The sequence below is a fragment of the Nycticebus coucang genome, chromosome 15, assembly GCF_027406575.1.
Source record: "Nycticebus coucang isolate mNycCou1 chromosome 15, mNycCou1.pri, whole genome shotgun sequence".
Classification (NCBI taxonomy): domain Eukaryota; kingdom Metazoa; phylum Chordata; class Mammalia; order Primates; family Lorisidae; genus Nycticebus; species Nycticebus coucang.
Genome location: NC_069794.1, coordinates 78,719,374 through 78,744,619, shown reverse-complemented (window position 1 = coordinate 78,744,619; position 25,246 = coordinate 78,719,374). Strand labels below are relative to the sequence as shown.

Sequence of the window (25,246 nt, the reverse complement as noted above, 5' to 3'; positions counted from 1 at the left end):
AAATTTATAAACAGATGGTTATTTAGATAAAATCAATAAAAGTGGATTACCCATTCATTCATTCCAACCACATAAATTTCAAATGAATATTCAAACTGAATATTGAAGATTTGAAAATGAAATGAAAGCGTATCTTGAAAGAACTATGTTATAAGAACACAAAATCTAATGGTCAAGAAGGAAAAACTATCAATTTAACTTCTTCAAAAAATAAAAATTGCCATAGATCAAGAAAAGATTTGCAAAAGGAGTTCTTAAAATCAGTAAGAAAATAGAAAGCAACCAATGGAAAACAGACAAATTATACAACTAGCCAGTTTACAGAAAAGAAAATCAAATGTCTCAAACATATAATGAGTCTCATGTTCACCACTGAAAAGACAGAAATTAAAACTAGCTCATCACTGGCCTCTTTCCAGACTGGCATAGATAAGAAAGTTTAATTAGACAATTACTAAAAGGGTGAGTGTCATACAAATACTGTCACATATACTTCCTGCTATCTTTTTTGAAGATAATTTAGCAATACCTATAAGCTAATACTTTTTTATTGTCATGTTTCTAGTTAAGCAATTCAAACAAAAAAAGACAAATGAAAAATAAATATAGGAAGAAGTTTTGTCTTGTTATCTTTGTGGCCCATAGGACTCAATGAATAAATCTTATGCATGAATGTTCAGGCTATTTTTAAATCCATTCCAGGAAAAACCAAAAGTAGTATTTTCTTCAACCAGAGAAATTTCACAAAGCGTATTCTATCAGAAAACAAGGGCATCTGAGATCCCACAGTGAAGATCATCCTAACTAGGAAAATATTAAAAACACTTCTTTTAAAATCAGTCATCAGGACTAAGACAAAAGTCTGAACACTTTTTTTTTTGATATGGAGTCTCACTATGTCACCCTTGGTAGAGTGCTGTTACATCACAGCTCACAGCAACCTCTAACTCTTGGGCTTAAGTGCTTGCCTCAGTTTCCCAGATAGCTGGGACTACAGCCGTCTGCCACAATGCCCAGCTATTTTTTGGTTGCGGTTGTCATTGTTTTTAGCAGGCCCAGACTGGGTGAACCTGCCAATCCTGGTGTATGTGGCCAGCACCCTACTCACTGAGCTACAGGCACCAAGCCAAACGTTCTCAACACTTTTTTTTTTTCTTTTTTGTAGAGACAGAGTCTCACTTTATTGCCCTTGGTGGAGTGCCGTGGCATCACACAGCTCACAGCAACCTCCAACTCCTGGGCTTAGGCAATTCTCTTGCCTCAGCCTCCCGAGTAGCTGTACATCTGTACACTTTTAATCAGCACTGTACTAAATGACCTACCCAACACAAGACAGCAGGAAAAAAGACTGCAAGGGAAATAAAACTACCATTATTTATAGAAAATACATCTGTCCAAATATAAGAAAATAAAAAATATTAAAAACATTTTACCAAGGTGACCAAATGGAAAAGTTAACCACACATATACACATTATGAATAATCAATTAAAAAATTTTGTTTCTTTTTTTTTTTCCCTTGGAGACAGAGTCTCACTCCATCACTTTGGAATGAGTGCCATGGCCTAATAGCCCAAGGCAACCTCAAACTCTTAAGGCTCAAGAGATCATCTTGCCCGAGCTTCTAGGCAAGGGTCCTCAAACTACGGCCCATGGGCCACATGCAGCAGTGTGATTTTATCTGTTCCCGTTTTGTTTTCTTACTTCAAAATAAGATATGTGCAGTGTGCATAGGAATTTGTTCATAGTTTTTTTGTTTATACTACAGTCCGGGCCCCCAATGGTCTGAGGGACAGTGAACTGGCCCCCCATTTAAAAAGTTTGAGGACTCCTGTAAGAGTATCTGGGACTACAGACACGCACCACAATGCCCGGCTAGCTTTCCTAAAAGATTTTGTTTCTTGAAGATACCAATTATGATACCAACAAATATCACAAAGCATCTCAGAATAAATTTAACAAAATAATGTGTAAGACTGAAATACAGAAAATTATAAAAATTTTGTGGAATGATATTAAAGACAACTTGTAAAAAAGAAATGGAGAGAGAACCCATGTTCATGGACTAGAAGACAATACTGTTATGATAAGGATTCTCTTCAAACTCTTAAGATTCAATACAACTTCCCTGAAGACACCACACTGCCTCACATATCCACACATCTACAAAGCTGTTTCCTCCTCTAGCATACCATCTACAGGCCTACTTGCCAATTCCATATTTTTTAAACCCTAATCTCACATAAAATTCTAGTTCATCCTAAAATTTCTTCTTGCTTGATGAAATCTTCATTCATTGACACCAGTGTTTAAAACTTATTCCCATAATTTTGAACTTCATCTTTTGTTGCAAATGCCACCTATAATTCAAGTGTGGATTAATAGGGATGAACTGTGCCCTTAATCCTCTCTTAATTCTCATCTACACATATAAATGGCATACTGTCAGCACAAAGTATGTTAAAAGAAATTAATGTAAAGGTGAAGCTTTTTTCATTTTTTGGGTTATCAACAACCAAGATGCTCAATACACAATTTAATGATCACCCAACTGTCAGGAATGGCAAGTGCCATCACTAGAAGCACTGAATATAATAAGAAGTAGGGAGCAAACACTTCATGCTGGGTGGCCCCTGTGGCTCAGTGAGTAGGGTGCCGGCCCCATATCCCAAGAGTGGTAGGTTCAAAGCCAGCCCCGGCCAAACTGCAACAACAACAACAACAACAACAACAACAAATAGCCAGGTGTTGTTGCGGGCGCCTGTTGTCCCAGCTACTCGGGAGGCTGAGGCAAGAGAATCATCCAAGCCCAGGAGTTGGAGGTTGCTGTGAGCTATGATGCCACAGCACTCTAGTGAGGGTGATAAAATGAGTCTCTGTCTCTAAAAAAAAAAAGGAAAGAAGAAGAAGATAAGTCATGCTATCGAGCAGCACATTTGTCAGTTAACACTACTAAATAAAGGCAAATGTGAAAAAATCCATTGGACAAGATGAGAGAATGAAAGGAATCTCAAAGAATCTGCGGTGAAAGACATTCTTTTGATTATTTTAGTTACCAATATAATCCTTAGAGTTTCACAGTGAAGTTATTAACAAAAATCCCTGATTGGAGGTTCCCAAGACCAAACTCAGGTTCAGAAATTTGCCAGAATTCATAGGACACAACATATGTTTTTGCACGCATGACTGAGATTTATTGCCACAATGTAGTAAGCATACACAGCCAGATCTCAAGGGAGAAAGACACAGAGGAAAGCCTAGAGGAATTCATATGTTGACTTTCTATTCCTTCTTCCTCTCATGAAGAGTCACAGTAAGCATGCTCTTTCCCTACTAATGTACGCAGTGTATCTGTACAGAGAAGCCTGTTAGAGACCAAAGCCACCCTCTGCCTCACACATACCAAGATTCCAAAATATTGGAAGGAAAGCAAACCATAGTTTGCACAAAGAGATTAGGCACAGTAAATAATTGGTCTGGAAACAGTAGAAACTCTACCCCAATCCAAATTCTCAGACATCAGCCAAGGACCAATCTTGCAAGCAGGTTTTTTTAAAAGGGTAACAGTTTTTGGCTTGCTAACTCATTTCTGCATAGATACCTTGAATTGTCTCCAGTACAGTCATCACACTTTCCTAATTCTCCTCTACAGTGAATAGAGAAATACGAAGGCAAATGTTTCGTTTTTCTCATCTGAACACATGCCCTGGAGAACCAGGAGGGAAAAAAAGTAAGCCTTAGGTTATGGCAAATGGATTTATGGTGATTCCATTACTTTTTGTCCAGGCATGTTTAGAAAAGAGTTGTATATATTAGTCATGTTCACGCCATGGCTGGGAAATATAGCAGAGAATCCATGAAATACTTCTCATATAAAAAGGATCCAAACCTGTTTTTTATGAAATCCTATTTCTAGTATCTGAGCTATCTAAATATACTCACCAACAAAATATCTATGTTATGCCTTGAAATAAAATTTCAGCTACAAAGAAAAGATAATGCTATTAGTTAATGGTTGTATCTAGCTTCTAGCATGTTCAAAGTACATGAAACAAAACTTTATTCTTAATAAACAATTGTTGAACTTTTAAGGCAATCCTGGAGGCATCATCTAGGCCAGTGGTTCTCAATCTTCCTAATGCCGCGATGTATTTTCATTGTTACAAAGGGGCTGTGACCCACAGGTTGAGAACCGCTGAATTCTAGACCACGATCTGGTATGTACATCATAAAAACAGCTGCAGAGCTGTCCAATTTCATAACGTATCATAAAAAGTCAAAAGTTTTAAAAAGGCTAAAATGACACAGTCAAAACATTTACCTGGTCAAATTTCTGGCATCCTGCCGCGAGCCTGAAAATTATCAAGTCCTAAAAGTGTAAGTGCTATGAAAAGAAAGAAGTCACTACGAAGCTATATACAAGAATGATTCTACAAATCTTTATTTTGAACTTAAAGATCTGAATTAAAATTGGGAGTTTGGGAAGAATACTAACAAGATGAATAAAAGTTGGATGTTTTTCCTTATTAAAATAAAATATACAAATACACATACATACATATACACACACACATATACATATATGTGTGTGTGTATATATCTCATGATATGAATTTTTTCTCCCCCCAAAAGGCTATTAAAGCAATGGATGCATTTTATAGTAGATGCCATCTTGGAATCCAGGAATATAATAAATCTTTTGTTAAAAACCTCGATTGTTATTTTGGTCACTTTTCTAGCCAACAAGGGGGATAATGGCAATAATTCATAAAGTTCTTGCCATCAAATAAAAAAAAAAGTCAACGTATTACTAAATTTTAATTTGGGAACATTTTGCCACAAAATGGGATGTGAGAAGGAAAAGTAGACACAAAGATATGATTGGGACAATTGTTATATGGGAATTTTTGTTGTAAATGTGGACCTAATCCCGTAAATAGAGCAACATAATCAAACAAACTACCACATCCAAAAATCAATAGACGTAAGGAAGTAAAAGCTAAGATACTAACAGCCAAATTACTTCTTTCCTCCATAATAATCTCACTGTTCAATCAAATTCAACTTTGTAAATCACTATCAAAACTGGCTAAAAATATTCTTAATCAAGAGTATCACAATTAAGGTCATAATAATCATGGGACTAATGAGTCTAAAGTTGAGTTGTAGACAAATTCATTTGTTAAAAACTCAATTTTCCAAACTCTACCTTGATGACTATTTGTATTTTAACCTAAACAATAACAGATAATTAAAGAATCTACTTAAAATACTGGCAAGATAAAATTCCTATTATTGCTATATATTTTAAATCAACTAAGTTTCAAATGATTAAAATAAAATTAATATATTTATAATCTTTTATCTCTTAAACAAAAGTGATACATGCAGATTAGATGGTATTGGAGAATTGCATATCATCCCGCAGCCTGTTTTGAAAAAGACAATCCTCTGTCATGCCTGCATAATTTGTTATGCCCTAAAAAATTCAGATATGAAGATTTTCATTCTGTAGCTCAAATCTTTTATGTTTCAGATAAAATCCACCTAATCAAACAGTATAATTACTCTCATTTCCTCAATGATTGATACCAAAAACACCTGCAAAGTTTTAAGATAAAAATTACTTTATTAATAATTTAATAATAATTATCAATAAAGCACATCATATAGCATTACCCATAAGCCAAAACACAAAAATTTTTCACTGATCTAATAAAATATTTGCTAATCAAATTAAGTTCCATTTAACCCTAAAAGTTGTAAGCCACAAATGTATACTACCTTTGCAAGATGAAACCCAAATGCCAAAAGGTTTACTTGAAAGAAATTTTTTTAACCTTACGTGAGAAAAATAGTAACTTGGATTTGTAAGTAGACACAAAAATCCTATGCAGACCTCTCAGAACATAGAAACTCTTCCTGGCAACAAATAGTAGGAAATTTTCTACACTTTAAAGAATTGTTCCATGAAGTTTGGTGATAAAATGAAAACAGAGTCAACAAGAATATTGATGTTAATTGCCAGAACTGATTCCTTCACAAACCCTGTTTTCACAACAGCAACCCTTAGTTATTAGGATTAGGGGAATTAAAAGTTGCTGAACTCAACAATCCCTTCAGTTAAACAAACAGACCCCTCATAGAGCTGTCCAACGCTGCCCAAACTATCCATCCTTTAGTCGAATCAGTCAGTTTCATGAATTGTAGGGTTTATCTTCAAGTCCAGGGCTGACTCAGAGGGTAGCTTGTTCCCTAGAGAAAACAACCAACAAAAATCAGAACAGCTACTGCTCATAAGCTCTTTCAACACCCAAGTGGAAAGGACAAACTTATTGGGTCCAAAAAAAATAGTTCAACTTCCTTTCAACTACATAAGTAGCCAATAAGCCAAAGGCATCTATATGCTCAAGGGCAGTTCTTGATTGCTTTCACTCAGAGCAAGACCATTATATCGCTAACAAAGTTTATAAAGAAAAGCTATACACAAACCATATGGTTTCTTAGTGAGGGAAAAATAAGTAGGGAATATATAAATGCAAAGTATTCCAAGGGCCAAAGCTGTTTGTTTCATCTCTGAAAAGCTGTCTTCCTAGTGTATATGCTGGGGTGGAGGGAACTGAAGGTCTCTACCCAGAAGCAGTTTAACTTGTCTAGAGTAGCTTTGCTTAATGCCATACAATATTAATCAGTGAAGTGTTATGCAATTCCTTAAATTCAAGATTCTCATTCACTAATTAGAGAAAATGTTCTGGATCAAAAAGATTAAAAGAGTTAACGTGTTCTCGTTTGAGCTCTGAAAGTGACTTGCCTTCCTTAATTATGTTTACCTCTCCCCTCGCCTCCCAAAACCAACATGCTTAGCCTTTGAACATCAAGGTATGCCACAAGAAAACAAGAGACCATATAATGTCTCAAATAATATGCTATTATGGAAAAGAAAGGCAAAATAATAATGAATAAATAAATGAGAAAAAGAACTTAAGACCTCAAACTAATTTCAAAACACTGAATGTCATTTTGTCCTTTCACATGAAATTAAAAGGTTTTTACAAAATAAACACATTACTGAAGCCCACATCCAGGCAGAATCATGAAGGTGATCAATACAACTTTTCATTTGTAAAAATTTATCTACACTGTTAAGTAGTTAAGTATAAAAATACATCCTAATCAAAATTGTTCCTTCTCATTTCCAAATGAAATATAGAAAATTCTTGATTCTCTAGTAATAATTTTAGTGCCGGAGAGCTCAGACTTGTAGAAGACAACATAGTAGTGACCATGCATTGTCTTGAAAATTGTGCACATTTGAATATAAGGATCTGACATTTTGGTAAATCATGTTCTTTTGTTTTTGTTTTTAAATAACTTACTAATTCTTCATTTTCTCAGCCATTCTCAACCCTCAATTAAGGGTTCCATGAGAATTAAGCCCTAATAAATTAAAACCCCTGCTGCATGGCAGGAATGACAACTGCTACATATTATCCTTCGGAGAAAAACAAAGTCAGTCATTCATATCATTTTCTGTAGTCTACGGATCAATGAAGACTCTTGCTTAAGAAAAGCTGCAACCTTCCCACCTATCTACTGGTAAGTTCCCTCCTACTGAGAAATACGCCAGTGATCACTAGTAAGCAGAAACCCAGGCTTTCAGAAATTCTTCAGGGTTCTGCAAATGCTTAATCTGAATTTCTTTTTATCTGTGTTTCTTTCAGTTGTTTACTGAATTAATAAAAAAATACAAATCCAAGTCCAAATTAGTGTTCATTTGTTTTTTAATATTAGCATGTTAACACTGATAACATGAACATACTTGCTTTGTGGTGGGTTAGGATATTTTCCTGCAACCTCAAAATAAAGCCCTTATTTCTTTCATGTCACCTCCATGCATACGTATGTATTTTTTTTAATCAGGAAGGCAGTGACTCTACAATAAGCTTGATTTAAATGCACATGTACTGAGATAAAACTGAACACATGATTTCAGAACTATCCATGTGATTTATGATTTTAATGTTACTATATGATAAAAAATATAGAAAATGAGACTTGAGGAATATAAAGCTAATTATTATCCTTCACCACTACCTTCAAGCCATTATACTCAACAAAAAATAGCACACAGCCTTGCTATTCTCACTTGAAAAATTTTATGAGTTAGTGTAATAAACTCAACTGTGTAAATGCCAATTTTATCTGTTTTATGTAATTTTAGTCCTGCTGAGTTTGAACCCGCCACCCTGATGTTCGGGGGCTCGAACCAAAGAGCTACAGGTGCCCAGTTGTGCTTTACGTAATTTTAGATTTGGGGGGCTACATACAGATTTTACAAGAGTACCTACCTCTGTGGCTCACGCCGGTAATCCCAGCACTGTGGGAGGCTGAGGAGGGAGAATTGCTTGAGCTCAGGAGTTCAAGACTCGCCTGAGCGAGAGTGAGACCCTGACTCATGAAAAAAATGGGAAAAACCCAGCTGGGCACCGCAGTGAGCACCTATAATCCCAGCGGCTTCAGGAGGCTGAGGCAGTGGGATGACACCACTGTACTCTGCTCAGGGCATAGGGTGGGACTCTGTCTCAACAAAACAAACAAACAAAAAAACTCTTTGAAAACCACTGTTCTGAGCTCTAATTAAGTTTTGGTTTTCCTAGTTCAGAGGTTCCCCAGGGGCAGAAATGATGATTATGCTATAAAGTTTAGATATAGGTATATTCCAATTCATCTTTCCAGTTACACCAACTACTTGTCTCCTTTTCTCACATTCTGACAATCCCCAGAAAACAATGCGACAAATTCTGGGATATTACTGGCAAATAAAATTGTTAAAGATTTTAAGAGTGGCATTACAGATATTTTAAATATATAAAAATTTTCTCTATCTCGGGGCGGTGCCTGTGGCTCAGCGGGTAGGACGCAGGCCCCATATGCCGAGGGTGGCGAGTTCAAACCCAGCCCCGGTCAAACTGCAACAACAACAAAAAAAAATAGCCAGGCGTTGTGGCGGGCGCCTGTAGTCCCAGCTGCTCGGGAGGCTGAGGCAAGAGAATCGTGTGAGCCCAGGAGTTGGAGTTGCTGTTAGCTGTGTGACGCCACGGCACTCTATGGAGGGCGATAAGGTGAGACTCTGTCTCTACAAAAAAAAAAAAAAAATTTTCTCTATCTCTATGCCATTTTTCCATGTTCTAGCCCAACCTACTTTTTAAGTTGCCTGCTAATTCTAACTTTAAAACAAAATTCTACCCTTCGGATATATCAGAGGTGGTTGCCTCTTACATCATGAAAATAACTACAAAGATATTTGGAAAAATAAATCAAAAAGAAACTCCACATAATAAAAGCAGTGACTAAGAGATCTATGAAATAAAACTAGTCATATAAACTAAACAATGACAGTTTAAACTGTCACACAGAATCATTAATGGCCACTTTTAAAGGGCTGATATTTAGCCAACACACACTGATACCAAGGTATAGTTTGTTAAAAAAAAAAACCCACAAAACACAGTACCAACTGGTAAACAGTGCTCCCCTATTTTACCTTAGCCCCTTCAAAGGAACTCTGTGGACTTCCTCACAATCAGCACCGAAGTGCCTAACCGGGATTTTCTTAACAACTGTTCAGTTTTGTTTTTTTTCAATTTTTTAAGAGACGGGATCTCATTCTGTCTCCTAGGCTGGAATGGAGGGCACCATCAAGACTCATTATAACCTCTAATTCCTGGGCTCAAATAATCCTCCTGCCTCAGCCTCTCCAGTAGCTGAAACTACAGACCATGCCTGGCTAATGTTTTAATTTTTTTTTTTTTTTTAAGAGATGAGATCTGGCTATATTTCCCTAAACTCCTAGCCTCAAGCAATCCTCCTGCCTTGGCCTATCAAACTGCAGGAATTACTGGCATGAACCATTGTGCCCAGTCTGTTCAGTCTTTATGTAACTCAGAATTCGTTTTTAAAAAGTTCACTGATTGAGAACATTTCTGTTATACTAAACTTGTTAAAACAAAAAAAAAAAAAGAAAACTTCACTGATTCTCAGTTATGCTTAAAACATCTAAAGAAATTCTATTCAAACTTTAAAATCCATCTCAAATATTTCCTTGTCCATGAAACGTTTTTTCCTGTATAATGACATTCAAATCAGATAAAATTTACCTTCCTTCAAATTTTCTGGCATTTGAAATTTTATTTTCTCTAGAAAGAATGTATGTCAGAATTGCCTATGAATTTTTTAAAAATACAGATAAAGATCAATGGCCCAAATCTGGAGTTTCTGGTTTAGTAGGTCTTAGATGGGAACAGAAAAATCTATTTTTGAAATCACCATATGTGATTTTGATCTGTACTTACATAGAAAAGCTTACTAAAGGAAACCCGACATGAGATCAGGCATTGAGCAAGGCTCTAAAAACTCAAGAAACAAAGAGGCAAGACTTCGGCCCGATTTCACATAGTTCACACTATGTGAACTCTACCATAAACCTCACTAAAGAGCTTAAAATTTTTCAATTTTAGTAATTACCTTATCATCCCATGTGTAATCACAATAATGGATGATAAAAATGCATCCAGAAGCATTTATTTAAAGGAAATAAATATGCATAAAACTATACAAAATCTAATAAACATCTAAAAAAGAAACAGTGAGAACACTACAAAAGCCTAGAAATGGGAAATATTATACTGAATAGAGAAGCAGAAATAGCTTTGAGGTAAAAGACATTTGATCTAATCAATAAGAGCAAACAAGATCTCAAGAAACAGATCTTCCAAGCAGAGTAAGGCCCAAGCAAAGGTCCAAAGATGGGGTGAAGTCTGATCATGTTCAAATACTTATTCTTGAAGAATATGACATAAAAGAGTAGAGTCTTACATGAGGTAGGCTTATTGAATCAGAAAAGTAAGTTGCTAGTATTTTAATAGAAGCTTCATATTATTTTAACTCAAAAAACTTTTACTGGGCTCATGGTTCCTACCACAAGAGACCTTGTTGTATTCCAATGGGGATGGAGGCCTTCCCACCCCAATTTAAACAAATATAAAACTCTAAATTATAAAAAGTTTTAAAAAGGGTGCCATAATAGAAAGAAAATATAGTGAAATATTTCCTTTACATCAGTCTATGGCCCTTTTTTCTAAGTGATATTTTCAGCTGGAACATAAAATAAGAGAAGGAACGAGCCAGGAAAGAACAGGTGAACAACATATGCAAAGAACAAGAGTCAAGAGAACTTGACATACTTGAGGAGGGCCAGTATGGCCAGAACCGGTAAGTAAGCAAGGAAAAGAGCGACAGGGTGAGATTAAAAATACACAAAACACAGATTATGTACGCCATACTAAGGGAGTTGGGATTTTATTCGAATGACAATTAGAAAGCCATGATTTGATCTATATTTAAGATTAGTTTTGCCATCACATGGAAAAGGAACTGGAAGGGTAGACCAATTAAGTGCTTTAAATAATAAATGGAAGAGACAATGATGGCTTGGACTAGGATGATGGAAGTAAAAACGGAGAAAAGTAAGACCTTAGCAATATAATATGCAGGCAAAATTGACAGGATTATTAACAGACTAAATATGGAAAGTGAAGGAAAGAGCACAAAAATGAATCTTTAGTTTTTGTTCAAGCATCTTTCTAAAGATGTTCATCTTTACTTGATTTCATAAAAGCCTAGATAAGACTGGGCTTATGAGTTAGCAAAAATAATGCAGAATAAAAATTAATAAATTTGGGTCCTGGGAGGCGCCCGTGGCTCAAAGGAGTAGGGCGCTGGTCCCATATACTGGAGGTGGCAGGTTCAGGCCTGACCCTGGCCAAAAACAAAAACAAACAAAAAAAAAAAAGAATTAGTAAATTCAGCTCAACTTAATTGGTTATGACTCTGGCCACATACACTGAGGTAGGTCAGTTTGAACCCGGCCTGGGCCTGCTAAACAATGACAACTGCAACTAAAAACTAGCTGGGCGTTGTGGCAGGCGCCTGTGGTCCCAAGTAATTGACGGGCTAAGGCAAGAGAGTGGCTTAAGCCCAAGAGTTTGAGGTTGCTGTGAGCTGTGACGCCACAGCACTCTGCCAATGGTGACATAGTGATACCCTCAAAAAAAAAAAAAAAAATTTAGTAAATTCTAAAATGAACTGAGGTACCAAGGCAAGCTAGAACATATTCTCCTAAGGTAATTAAGAAATTTCTGTATATCTTAACTAGCTAAAGAGGGAACTGAAGCTGGACAGATGAATTAATCAGTTTATGGCCCTTGCTATCTGTAATTTTTTATATTATATAGAAATTATACCTTTACATACACAGAAAATATAACTCCACAATAATCAATACCAAAATTCCAAAACATGAAAAATTTTAGGATGACATATTAACATTTCCTTTTAATCATAACATAGAAAACTTAAAGTATGTGCCAGGGGGAAGCTCTGCTCCTCTTCATTGTAGCAACCAGACCAGTGCTCCTTCACTGCCCAGTCCTCTAAAGCAATAGTTCTTAACCAGGACTGGACAGCAAAATTATTTGAAAGACTTTCTAAAACTAGACATGTGTAGAACTAAATGGAACGAAAAGGGGAAAATCTGGGTGAGAAACTGGATTGGTAGATGAAGGATGGTCTTGGTAGGGAATGTATTATTGTAAAAGCACTGTGGGAAATGGTGATGTGCATCCTTGGTTAATCTTTAAAAGATTAACATTGAACCAAGTTAATTTTCATAAAATTTTGATTATTAGCCTCTTCTAGTATTAATGGTTCAAATCACAAGATAAATACAGTCAGAAATAGTTCATGAACATAAATGAACTTAAGGGGGCAGTGCCTGTGGCTCAGTGGGTAGAGCACCAGCCCCACATACTGAGGGTGGTGGGTTCAAACCCAGCCCCAGCCAAACTGCAACAAAAAAATAGCTGGGCATTCTGGCAGGCGCCTGTAGTCCCAGCTACTCAGGAGGCTGAGGCAAGAGAATCGCATAATGGATCCAGGAGTTGGAGGTTGCTGTGAGCTGTGACACCACAGCACTCTACCAAGGGCGATAAAGTGGGACTTTATCCCTAAAATAAATAAATAAATAAACGAACTTAAAGAAGAAAACTGTCTTTTTGTGCATTACTATTAAAAGTTTAAAATATTGAAATGGAAAAACAAAAGGATTCCTTTATACAATTATATCTAAAATAGAGCATTCTTTTTTTGGTCATGTTCCCCATCAATTTTAGTTTAAATATAGTATTAGTTTATGATACAATCAAATTTAAACATCTCCTTAAAAGTTTCCCTAAGCAAATTTCCCATGGAGTAGTGTTACTTCCTGTAAATAGTGATACATATAAAAGTATGAGAAGCAAAAACCCCTCAACAAAACTTGAATTTCTCAAATTTTTTCAACATTCAGAAGATTGGTAAAGTGTTAATGTTTATTTTACTAAGCCACTTATTTCTACTGAAATAAATCTTCATTAGACAAAATTCTGAAATTGTAACTATTTACAGAAATAAAGACAGCAAGCTGAGAACTCTCACATCAGGGAGATCAGTTAGATTTTAGAAAAACATATAAACTTGGTGCTTGCTAGTGAAACTATGACAGTCTATTTTATCTCTACCTGATTTGGTAACATCTTAATGTAGCTCTAAATCTTCCTCAAGGAACAGAAAAAAATGCTCAAAATACAAAACTAATTTGCAATATAAAAAATACATGCAAAGAACACAATATACTTTCTATCCAAATGACAGGAGTTATAATTCTAAGAATTATATCATAACTCCCAAAATATTAGAAAACAACGCACTTGAACAAATCACAAAAATCCCTTTTCTATAGAAATCAAAATGTACAACCAATTTTTAAATGTTACTATGTGAAGTAACCAGCAAGAATGAATAAAATGGAATATAAGCACACAAGAAATATAGACATAAAGTATATGAGACAACACGAAACTCTATCCTTTATAGTTTTTTATTCAACTTGAGATTTCTTTTCATCATTAATAAATTAGGAAGAGGCATATGAGGTTATTTAATATAATTTTTCTAGCTTTTATTTAAGAAAGTAACCATCTACTATAATTCTTCCAGTTATATCAATACATGTGACTTTGAGAATTACTTATTTTAAAATCTCTAGACAGGTGAGGTGGATCACACCTATAATCCTATCACTTTGGGAGGTCAAGGTGAGAGAAATGCTTAAGGCCAGGAGTTTGAGACTAGCCCAAGCAAGAGCAAGACCCTGTTTCTATAAAAAAATAGAAAAATTAATTGGGTATGGTAGCACATGCCTGCAGTCCCAGCTACTTGAGAGGCTGAGGCAAGAGGATCATCGGAACTCAGGAGTCTGAGATTGCAGTGAGCTATGACGACACCACTACACTCCAGCCTCAGCAACAAGAGTGACACCCTGTGTCAAAAAACAAAAACAAAAACCACCTCATATTCTAACAATGTATGTGCTAGATATCCACTAATTTACTCAAGAAAAAAAGATAACAACATAGTATTCTACTCCATAAGTTCAGATAAATGTTTTGATCTCATTCTCTAAAAATGTTGTGTACTATAAGTGTACTAAATAAGTGTACTAACAGACCATCATTTCACAGAGGCATGATTTCCCCATCGATCATACTTATGTGACCTTCCTCTTAACAGATTACAGCTTTAACCCAACACGATAAAAGGAAGCATTTTTAAAAATGTCTTGGATACAGGTTATTTATCCCAAAACTCAAATTAAGGGGTCCATTCCCTGAATACTTACTGTAATTCTTAATACACAGATATCTAACTTTGGGATATCATTTGTTTTTATGCCTATGGAAATTAAATTCTCAATAAAGTATGCATTTTATAACTTTTTTTTGAGACAGAGTCTCAAGCTGTCATCCTGGGTAGATTGCTATGGTGTCTTAGCTCATAGCTAAGAGGATCATAGCTAAGAGGCAAGAGGATCGCTTGAGCCCGAGTTAGAGGTTGCTGTGAGCTATGACGCCATAGCACTCTACCCAGGATGCCCGTTTGAGACTGTGTCTCAAAAAAACAAACAAAAATAAAGTTGACATTTCAATTGTAACATCATAAATTGGTTAAAAGCACAAAATTTCCTCTCCTCATTATATTATGCAATAAAAATAACAAGGTTCAACACATTCCTGAAAAGCTTTTTTTTTTTTGGTAGACATGTTGCCAGGCTGATCTAAAACTCTCAAACTCCTGGCTCAAGTGATCCTCCAGCCTCTGCTTCCCAAAGTGCTGGGATTACAGGTGTGAGCAAACATCCCAGCCCCAAATATATATAAAGGTTATATATATATATATATATATAAAACCTTTAATAGAGACCTTGTGGATCTAGCCAAAATAAATGCAACTCCGTTTCCATCTCTAGTTTTCTCCTCAATAATCACAGAATTTCAACAACTGATTTATCTGATCCTATTTCATTTTGGCTGACTTCCCATCTATTATAAAATATATTGAACTACTAAGTATTAGAAATACTATATGCATTAATAATACTATATGCACTAATAAAATAATTAACTACCCTAAAACTTCCTCACAAAATCTATTTGATCTTATTGACAAAATTAGGCAAATATAAGTCAGTTCATAACAGGAATTTATCTGAGTTTTATCAACCACATAGTTTTCAATATTTGATAGAGATCATAGGCTACACAATCACTTTGCTTTCTTTGTCTGTACATAGTAATCTTCCCTTTGGCCTAACTTCAGCCTTGAATCTTCCCACATGATTTGTCATTAATTGATTCATCGAATATCATTAGACCATTGACTATATATAAAATATAATACTTAAATCTCAGGCAGTCCACAGCTGAGCTGCTGCTAGCATTCATGGCTAGGATTTACATGCCTATGTGTGCCTGGGGTTTGAAAAGGTGTATATCTATAATTCCTCTCCTTCTGCTAAGACTCTTCCTATATCCCCCTACTTTAGGGTAACTACATTTGAGTGACAAAAAGAATAAGAAAAAGATGACTTTCAAAATCAAGCTGAGAAGAATCAAGGAATAACTGAAGAAACAGAAGAGGCTCCAATCATCCAATTCATTCCTACAGAATTTGAGGACCACTCCTAACTAAACGTGTAACACACAGCTCTCCCCAACCGATTATCTACAATGCACTAGGTACCACTGAGTTAAAAAGGTTAAAGAAAAGAAAATCCTTGGAGTTCTCATTTGTTTGAAGAAGGAAAAATACAACAAAAAAAGGACCAACTCCTAACTTCCACCTTCACCTAAGAATGAGATCAGATCTTACAATGCTGAAACGAAACTCCCTCATGTCTACCTATAAAATTACAGGTACACTTTGAAAATCATCCACTATTACCTTCTTCTTATAGAAATGAAGGCTCTAAAACACAGAAACCAAGAGGTATGTCAAAAACTACACAGCTACTTTAGTAGAACTGGTACCAGGTTCTAAAGATAATTGAGTCAAAATCCAATGAAAGCAGTCCAAGAGCTGCAGGAGACTTTGCTGCAGATGTAGATCACTGAATCTGTAACCTAGAGTTGGAGGGAACCCCTGCCCACTCCCATTCAGTCCCTACCCACTAGTTATGGTACAAAAGACAACACAATGAGATTTAAACAAGAAGCCCACCACAAGAACTCTCAAACCTATCAAGGACATGTTAACCAAGGATTTCCCAACCACAGAATATTATCTACTGGTAGCTATGTAAGCCTTACCTGACAGGTCTCCAAGCCAGCTGCAGCAGCCACATCCCCCTCTGCGCCAAAAACGTCTCGCTCAGTTTCCTGAAATTCCCATCTAGGAAGGGAATATAGCCAGCAGGCATTCCCATCCCAGTTACAGTTCTACTGTTCTACTGTAACCTTCCCTGGGACACCACAATCTGTATCCATACACATACATACACAGAGCAGCCCCTTCTAGGATGAGCCCACAATTATAGGACCACGAAAAATGTCCTCTTCACAAAAACACTGGAGACCCCTGATCTTAACCATACAATAGTTGTTATTTTCTTAATTTATTTCTTAATGTAGAAAGCAATTCCCAAACTAGAGGACCTGGAAAGCTTTGAATGATTCTGCTGAATATACCTGAAAAACAAAGTAGTTACAAAAAAAATAGAAACATGCAATTTAAAAATAATACTTACAAATACTTTGCTTATAAGAGTATTTCAAAACATAGTGATTCTAATTTTGACGCTGTTAAGCTTTTTCAATGAGCACATTTCTGGGTTTCATTCCACTATTTTTCATCTAAATATTCTTGTTCAAGGAAGTTCACTAAATCGTTAAAATTCACTGGACTTAAGAGATACCTACCAATTACAAAATTATTTTCCAAGCAAAAATCAAGGCTTACCTAACAACTAAGCATTTATTAAGCACCATTTATGCCTAAATTTGTGCTTGATGAGAAATGGCCTGGCCTCTTTCTCTTAATGAATTTGTAATATGCTTAAGAACTCTAGAATAATATTTGAAGCTATTAGAAAATTACTTTAAAATACTAAAGTACCTCTACTGACAAGTGCAAAAATAATTCAGAAGTCATTCGAAGATCAAAATAAAGTCATAGTAAAATTACCTGACTATCCCACAGAATCCATTTAATGGTAGACTTTTGAAAAATAATTATAAGGAAAATCTCTTTAGAGTTACATCATACTAATTATAGAGAAATGAATGTGATTATTTAATAATGCTAACATTAGTTATAATTTTTATTTTCAATAATTATACCACTTAATAAACACACAATAATCTAAAGCAATGGAGTTTTTGTGCCATGAGGAACTCAATGTAGAGTCTAAGGTACACAATGAAATTTTTTTTTTTTTTTTTTTTTTTTTTTTGTAGAGACAGAGTCTCACTTTATGGCCCTCGGTAGAGTGCCGTGGCCTCACACAGCTCACAGCAACCTCCAACTCCTGGGCTTTTAAACATGAACTTAGATATGCACTACCTGCAAGACCACAGATTCATCCTATTAATAGAGTTTCCTATTTTCCCAATAATACACTCCTTACTGGATGTAATAGTAGTGATGCAGCCAGGTAAATATAACTACAGATTTAATTTTATCAACACTAATGTTCCACTACTTACGACTTACAAGAGTTCACAATGTTTAAACTAATTAGTTAATTTTAATAGTATTTTCCCCAGTTTGCCATACTCCATCTTGTCTTTCAGCCTTACACAGAAATCCATTAAATGGACACACACACACCTCCAAAACTAGTCTAATAAAAGAAAATAGCTGAAGTGCTATCTTGTAGAAAAGATTTTGATTTATGACTAGTAAATAGAAGATAGACAAGACATAGTTTAGTTCACCATAAGGCATAATTTTCTTTATTGTAACTTAAAATGTACACCAGGATGCCTCAGTTAGCTAATGAACTCCTTATGAACTTAAGCAGAAACTAGATGATAATCTGTCAGGAATGCCACCTCTAGACTGGCACAGGGATGAAATATGTAAACCCCAAAGTTTCTACCTACTTCAATTATATCGTATTACTGCCTAAGCCAACTACTATGCAATTTAAATGAATTACTTCCATTTTTCCCTATATGATATGAAATGGAAGAGAGCTAACAAATCACACAATTTTATTATTTTTTAGCACACAACCTGAAAACTAAAAATGTTTTTCTTACCTTTCAACATTACAAGAATAACTTTATTTCTAGTCCATTCATAAAAAGTTTTAATGTTCTTAAACAAGAATGATGAATAAATATTCACGTCCCCCTTTTCTTTCCCTTCCCTTTTTCTCCTAACCTTTTCTGAAGCTAAAAATAAATATAAGAACCTCAGCCAATTTTACCCACCAATTTGGCACTATCATTCTCAGAAATAAATAAGAAATAATTGTTTGCTATTTCAAAAAAATGCATCTAAGAACATCATTATTTTCTTTAGATTTATTTTTCAAAAAAATCTAAAATAAAATTGGTAAGAAATGAATACAATTATTTAATAATGCTAAATTTACTGCCATTAGATGCTTTTTAAATCAGTCAGACAGGAGATTTGCCTTAATAATTTACAATAAAATATATCTAGTACTCAAAAAACCTGCATGATCCTCATCTTGAAGGAATAAATACTGGAAGATGCTGGAAGTCACTATGGCTCCTTTCTCATTTATAAATCAGTGATGATATTTTCACATTCAAGAACTCACCCCTGCCCCTCTCAAATGCCCACACTTAAAAGGAAAAGAGGTATTCAATTCCTGAGTCACAACTGTTCATTAAAACATTAAGTGGGACTTAGGAACACTACCCAAAAATGTATGCTGCTCCTGTTGTTACTTTTTGTTTGTTTGTTTGTTTGTTTTTTGCAGTTTTTGGCCAGGGCTGGGTTTGAGCCCACCACCTCTGGCCTATGGGGCCAGTGCCCAAGTCCTTTGAGCCACAGACACCATCCCCGTTGTTACCTCTCTTAGAAATCACTTTCAAACATATTGTAGTACTGTGAATTTGTTTATACTGAGGTCATTAAACTTAAAACAATCCTAAGACTTAATTTATTAACCCTACTATCAAAATCAAAATACTCTTAGGAAAAATTCTGAGGAAAAAAAATTCAGGCGGCACCCGTAGCTCAGTGGGTAGGGCAGCGGCCACATACACAAAGGGCGGGTTCGAACCTGGCCCAGGCCAGCTAAAACAACAATGACAACTGTAACCAAAAACTAGCTGGGCGTTGTGGCGGGTGCCTGTAGTCCCAGCCACTTGGGCTGAGGCAAGAGAATTGCTTAAGCCCAAGAGTTTGAGGTTGCTGTGAGCTGTGATGTTACGGCACTCTACCAAGGGCGACGTATTGAGACTCTGTCTCAAAAAAAAAAAAAAAAAAAAAAAAATTCAGCAATTAGTTTAGTTCTCATAATAAATTCTCATAATTTATCATAAAAGTATAAATTATCATTTCATATACCAAGCATAGTGATAATTTCATTTCTAGAAATCTATTTTAAAAATCATTACCTGAATAAGAGTTATTAGAAAAATATATCTTTACAACATGTATTACTTAAAAACATAGTTTCTTACTCACTCTGAAAATTTTGCTATGGGTGTGTTAAATCAGTGGCTCTCAACTTTCAGAAGGGTGTGAACCTCTGAAAGGATAATTAAAACTGTGGCTAGAGAAAAATGCATATTTACAAATAAAAAATATACATAAAGGTGTCCATAAAGTTCACGAAGATGAACTTTATAATTATAAAGGTTCTCAAGACAATAAAGTCCAAGTACCATACTTTAGTCTTTTTTTCTTTTTTAAGACACTTTCTCCCTGTCACCTCAGGTAAAGTGCAGTGGCATTATGCTGCAAACTTAAACTCTGGGGCTCAAGTGTTTCTCTGGTCTCGGCCTGCTGAGTAGCTGATCATAGGCACCAGCACAACACCTGGCTAATAATTCCACTTTCAGAAGAAATAGGGTCTCGCTCTGGCTCAGGTGGTCTCAAACACCATACTTTAAATACATAAATACATACGTGTGTGTGTGTAAAAAACTGGGGGGCAGAGGGGAGTTGGGGGAGACAGAATCTCACTCTGTTGTCCCAGGCTAGAGTGTCATGGCCTCTGCCTAGCAACCTCATACTTCTGGGTTCAAGCAATGATCCTCCTGCCTCAGCCTTCCAAGTAGCTGGGACTACAGACACCCACCACACCAGGCAAATTTTTCTATTTTTAGTAGAGAAGGGGTCTTACTCTTGCTCAGGTTGGTCTCAACTCCTAAGCTTAAGCAGTCCTCCCAGAGTGCTAGGATTACAGGTTGGACTACCACACCTGGTTCATTACCTTAAATACTCCTAAAATTACTAGTTTCACATAAGATACTTAGAAATTTACTTATGTTTCATACATTAAATGTGCATGCAACAGCTATTAATAAATCTATAAATCCTTGGTTTATATGCCATATTTAACACTTCTAATGTCTTTTATATCTAATATAGACACAAATAAATACCAATAATATTTGTATAAAATGTTACTTCTAGCATTGAAACATAAAATTTCTATCTTTTTAAGTGATCAACCTAAATTTTAAAATTTGATTCACTTGATTCATTCAGAGTCTACTTTATGCCAGGCATTATTATGCCTTCTGTTCCTTACAATTCAAGGAAACCCAAAATCTTAATATTTATTCAACTTTGCCTAAATAGTTTTACGTTTTTGGTTAAAGAAATATATTTATATCATCTCACTCTGGATCTTAAAAAGAGGGAGGTGGGTAGAGGGAAGGGGATTGGTGGGATTACACCAGCGGTGCATCTTACAAGGGTATTATGTGAAACTTGGTAAACGGTCTATGAAGCTAGTGAATGATGCCCCATGATCATATCAATGTACACAGCTATGATTTAATAAAAAAATAAATAAATAAACAGAAAAAAAAGATAAAACAAGAACAAAAAATAGAGAGAGACATGTATATAATGAAAAGGATATTACTCTAGTTTATATAAATACCAAAATATTTACGTTTTATTATCATTTTATTATTAGAAAAACAGTATTTGACATACTTTCAAGGGTAATGGCTTTGGGATAAAAATTTAAAAATAGAGAAAATAAAAAATTTATACAACTAAAAATTATAAATGAGTTACACTTGAGTAGCCACGAAGCATTTAAGATAAATTAAATCACCACGAAGGTAGGTAAATAAACTCTACAACCTTATTTATTCTATAGCTTTAAAGTGGTAATGTGAAGAATTTCATAGGCCTTGAACAAAATATTAATGAGGTAAGAAATGATAGAAAAACGTGAAGAGGCAAAACAATTTTCTGAAAGTAAGGCAGACTGAAAGGTTCTTCTTTGCTCACCTCCAGAGAATGTTAAGCCATTAACTAAAGGGGGGGGAGGATCAAGAAATAATAAATGTAAAACCATAAACCATTCATCATTCTTGGGAAATATTTTATCTTAGTTGTCATCATTTGAATAAAGAACATTTTTGAAATAATATTCATAAAGAATTCAGAATGCATTTAATATGAGACAATGACCAATTTCAATGGTTCCAGAGAGTGCTTACTCTCATCCTCAATAAGAAGTAGAATAACCGTTTTAATGCTAAGGCTATATAAAAGAGTAGGTAGTTTTCCTACTACAATGTAATATTTAAATGAATTAATTTCACCCTAAGTTTAAAATGTGATACCCAATTGGGGCCAATAAAACACCTACCTCCAAACCAGCTAATAACTACTGAAAAGCTTAAACAAATAACCACAAGTACTAACAGAGTTTAACTAAGAATTTTTAATGTCTAAAATTCCCTTCAGTATTTGAATTCCTCCAACATTTAAAAAAAACTAATTTTTTTAAATGGAAAGCCTGAACTAGTCTGATCAAGTTAGTCAGTACGCTACTGTATTTGCTTCTAAGTGCTGTGGTATTTAATTAAGAAAGCCGAAGTTTTCTGATTAGCATGTGCATCCTATTAAACAGATATATAAAGGTAAATTACAGTACTGCTTAGAAGTCTAGACTATATCTAAGAAATGTCAGGTATATAACTGACTTGTGTATTATATTCATGTAAACAATGCAAACACACCTCCAACAGGAGAAAAATCATAGTAGCATATTACTTACTTACAAGTAAAGCTTTTAGGTTACCAAGGATATCAATTTTGACACTGCTGTCTAGGGAAGAAGGGAAAATGTTTACAAATTCCTAAAAAGAGCCAAAGTAGAAGCAACAGTAAGGGAACAAGTCGGGGGAGGGAGGGAGGGAGGTTCTGGAGGGAGAAGGACATGAGAGCAAAAGAGAGAGAATGGAGGAAAAGGAGGCACTGATAAATTCCTCGGCAACACAAGCTTATTTAAGTTCTGAATATATATGATACTTCATATACTAATCAGACACTCTGATCCAGTGTTTTATCTTTATCTTCTCCCATTCTTCTTCCCTAAAAGGTCTTTGCAAACTTTACTGACACCCTGATATCTCCAAAACCAATGATTCATTTTACTTATTGGATCAAGCCCCAGAAGCAGCAGTCATAGTCCCAGGCTGATATACACAGATCTTTTGGCTTTGTTTTAGTGTGTGTATTATTTCATTTTTGTTGCTGTTTTTTGAAGTGTCCAAGACCAAACGATGATTTTCCAGTATAAGTTCTAGAAACATAATCTGTATGTGCAGCTCAAACATCTGACAGACATAAAATAACAATCTGCTCAGCACTTACTATGAATTTAGTATGAATTTTGCATACTTTATTTTCCAAATTTAAGTTCACAGCTGTGGGGATGTGTGATGTTAATGATTTAAGAAATTTTTAGGATAAAAGGGTGGACTTCAATTAATCATATCTCTTTCAAAGAGTCACTTTCAGCTATGCCTGAAGACTCCTGTACTGTAATACATTTGCCCAAATTCTTCTGCCTTTACAAGTATACCTGGAAGAAAATGATTGAAAAGTGGTATTCCCCAAATAATCTCTAATGCAGTACACTTCTTTCCTATAATTGCTTACAATATTTTACCAAAACTTAAATTACTATAAACATCTGAAAGGTAACATCTAAATATGTGTTTATAATATACAGAGTAAGTTATTTTTTAGAAACAATATGAAAGGAGGACTGTCGGGCATATACTCACAAATATTTCCATTTCTGATGCTGTTACAATTTTTTGAGTGAAACAGCATTATCACTGATTTAAAAAATAGGGAAATGCCAAGGATCCAGATAGATATTTTTTCTCCTTTAAATTTACTTCTGTGATTTTTATGTATAAAAATCCTTCTATATAATTTCATTCGTATTTAAATTTTGCTTTAAAAATTCTCAACTATGCACTTAGTCTATGGTATCCAAAACTAGAACATAAAACTCATATGTTCAAATGTAATGCATTCAAGCATACAATTTCAGTTCTCATAAATTAATAGTAAATGGTGCTTACAGATTTGATACCTGGAACTCACTGGAAATAGTTACTCAACTTACCTGGTGCTAATCCAGCAGCAGCAGGGCTTCCCATGGATGGGTGAGAGAACACTTGAGAGAAGGCAGACATATTTGACTGGGACACGTTACTCAGCCTGGAGGTTGATCCTCCTTTAGGAATAAACTCGCTTGCAGTAGGATTTGGTGTCTATTTGAAAATCAAATATAGTAAGTTAATAAACTTTAAGCCCCCTAAAAGACAATGAATCTATTAGGTATTAATCCATAGTGTTTTATTTACTAAAATATTTTACTAAAAGGATTTACAAGTGTTTTAGGTCCCATATTTTGATGTATTATAATTAAATATCTTAAAGAAAACTTGATAATCAAATTCGAGGATTTTAATCATTTCATTTACAGAACTTTAACCTCAGTAACAAATGTAAAATTTGTCTTTATCGTCATGCATGCATCATTACCAAACCATCCTAACACATTTTAGAGAACTGGGAGGTTGAAACTACCTCAAAACTGAGCAACAAGTTTCAAATTTAATATTTTTCAACCACTTCCACCTGGATAAAGGTTAAAAAACTGACTTTGTCCCAAAATTCATCAGTTCCTTTTTTGTAAGCATTTCAAACACTTCCCCAATAATACAGTGCCATGTATTTAAGTAACAGAGTAAAGGTAAGAAAAATACTTAAAAACGAGGCAAACATATGGAAAGAATCAAGACATTAAAAAAAATAAAAACCCTAAATACAGTTTCCAATGCCCATGTTAAGTATCACATGCAACTTGTTAACACTAAAAACATTTTACAATAAGGTTACATGAATAAATTTTGTTCACAATGATACTAGGCTACTACACTGACATGCTGAAGTGGTATAGTACTTTTGGTTTTAAGAACTACAAGAATATAAAAAACTGTACACAGTTATGATTTAACAAAAAAAAAAGAACATCAGAAACTGTATCAAATTCAAAGAATGTCTGTACTTTTGTCTATTAAATTTCCACAGGAGGCAGAAAGAGCAACTTCCCTATTTTGTATAAGTGATGCTAGTAGTTTTGAACTCTGACAAATTAGAGTTCAAACTACTAAATCTGGAAGATAACAAAGTCACCAGGCTAACCTAATTGTAAACATTAAACAAATAATATTACCAGCTATAAGCCCGCTCAAATTAAATACAAAGTGATAAAATACAGAAGAAAGACTAAATCTGGACTTAATTAAAATACTAGAAATACATGAATCTCTTTTACT

General features: G+C 34.9%; 1 protein-coding gene across 8 annotated transcripts in view; it reads right to left on the bottom strand.

The window, feature by feature from the left end:
- PAN3 (poly(A) specific ribonuclease subunit PAN3) overlaps positions 1–25,246 on the bottom strand; it is a 166,116-nt gene that overhangs the window by 78,177 nt on the left and 62,693 nt on the right. For all 8 annotated transcript variants that reach the window (XR_008374590.1, XM_053563433.1, XM_053563428.1 and 5 more), the window contains one exon: positions 24,028–24,175. Coding sequence is in view for 7 of the 8 variants with exons in the window: in XM_053563433.1 (XP_053419408.1) it covers positions 24,028–24,175 (148 nt within the window). In the remaining variant the exon portion in view is untranslated. The remainder of the gene's footprint in view (positions 1–24,027; positions 24,176–25,246) is intronic.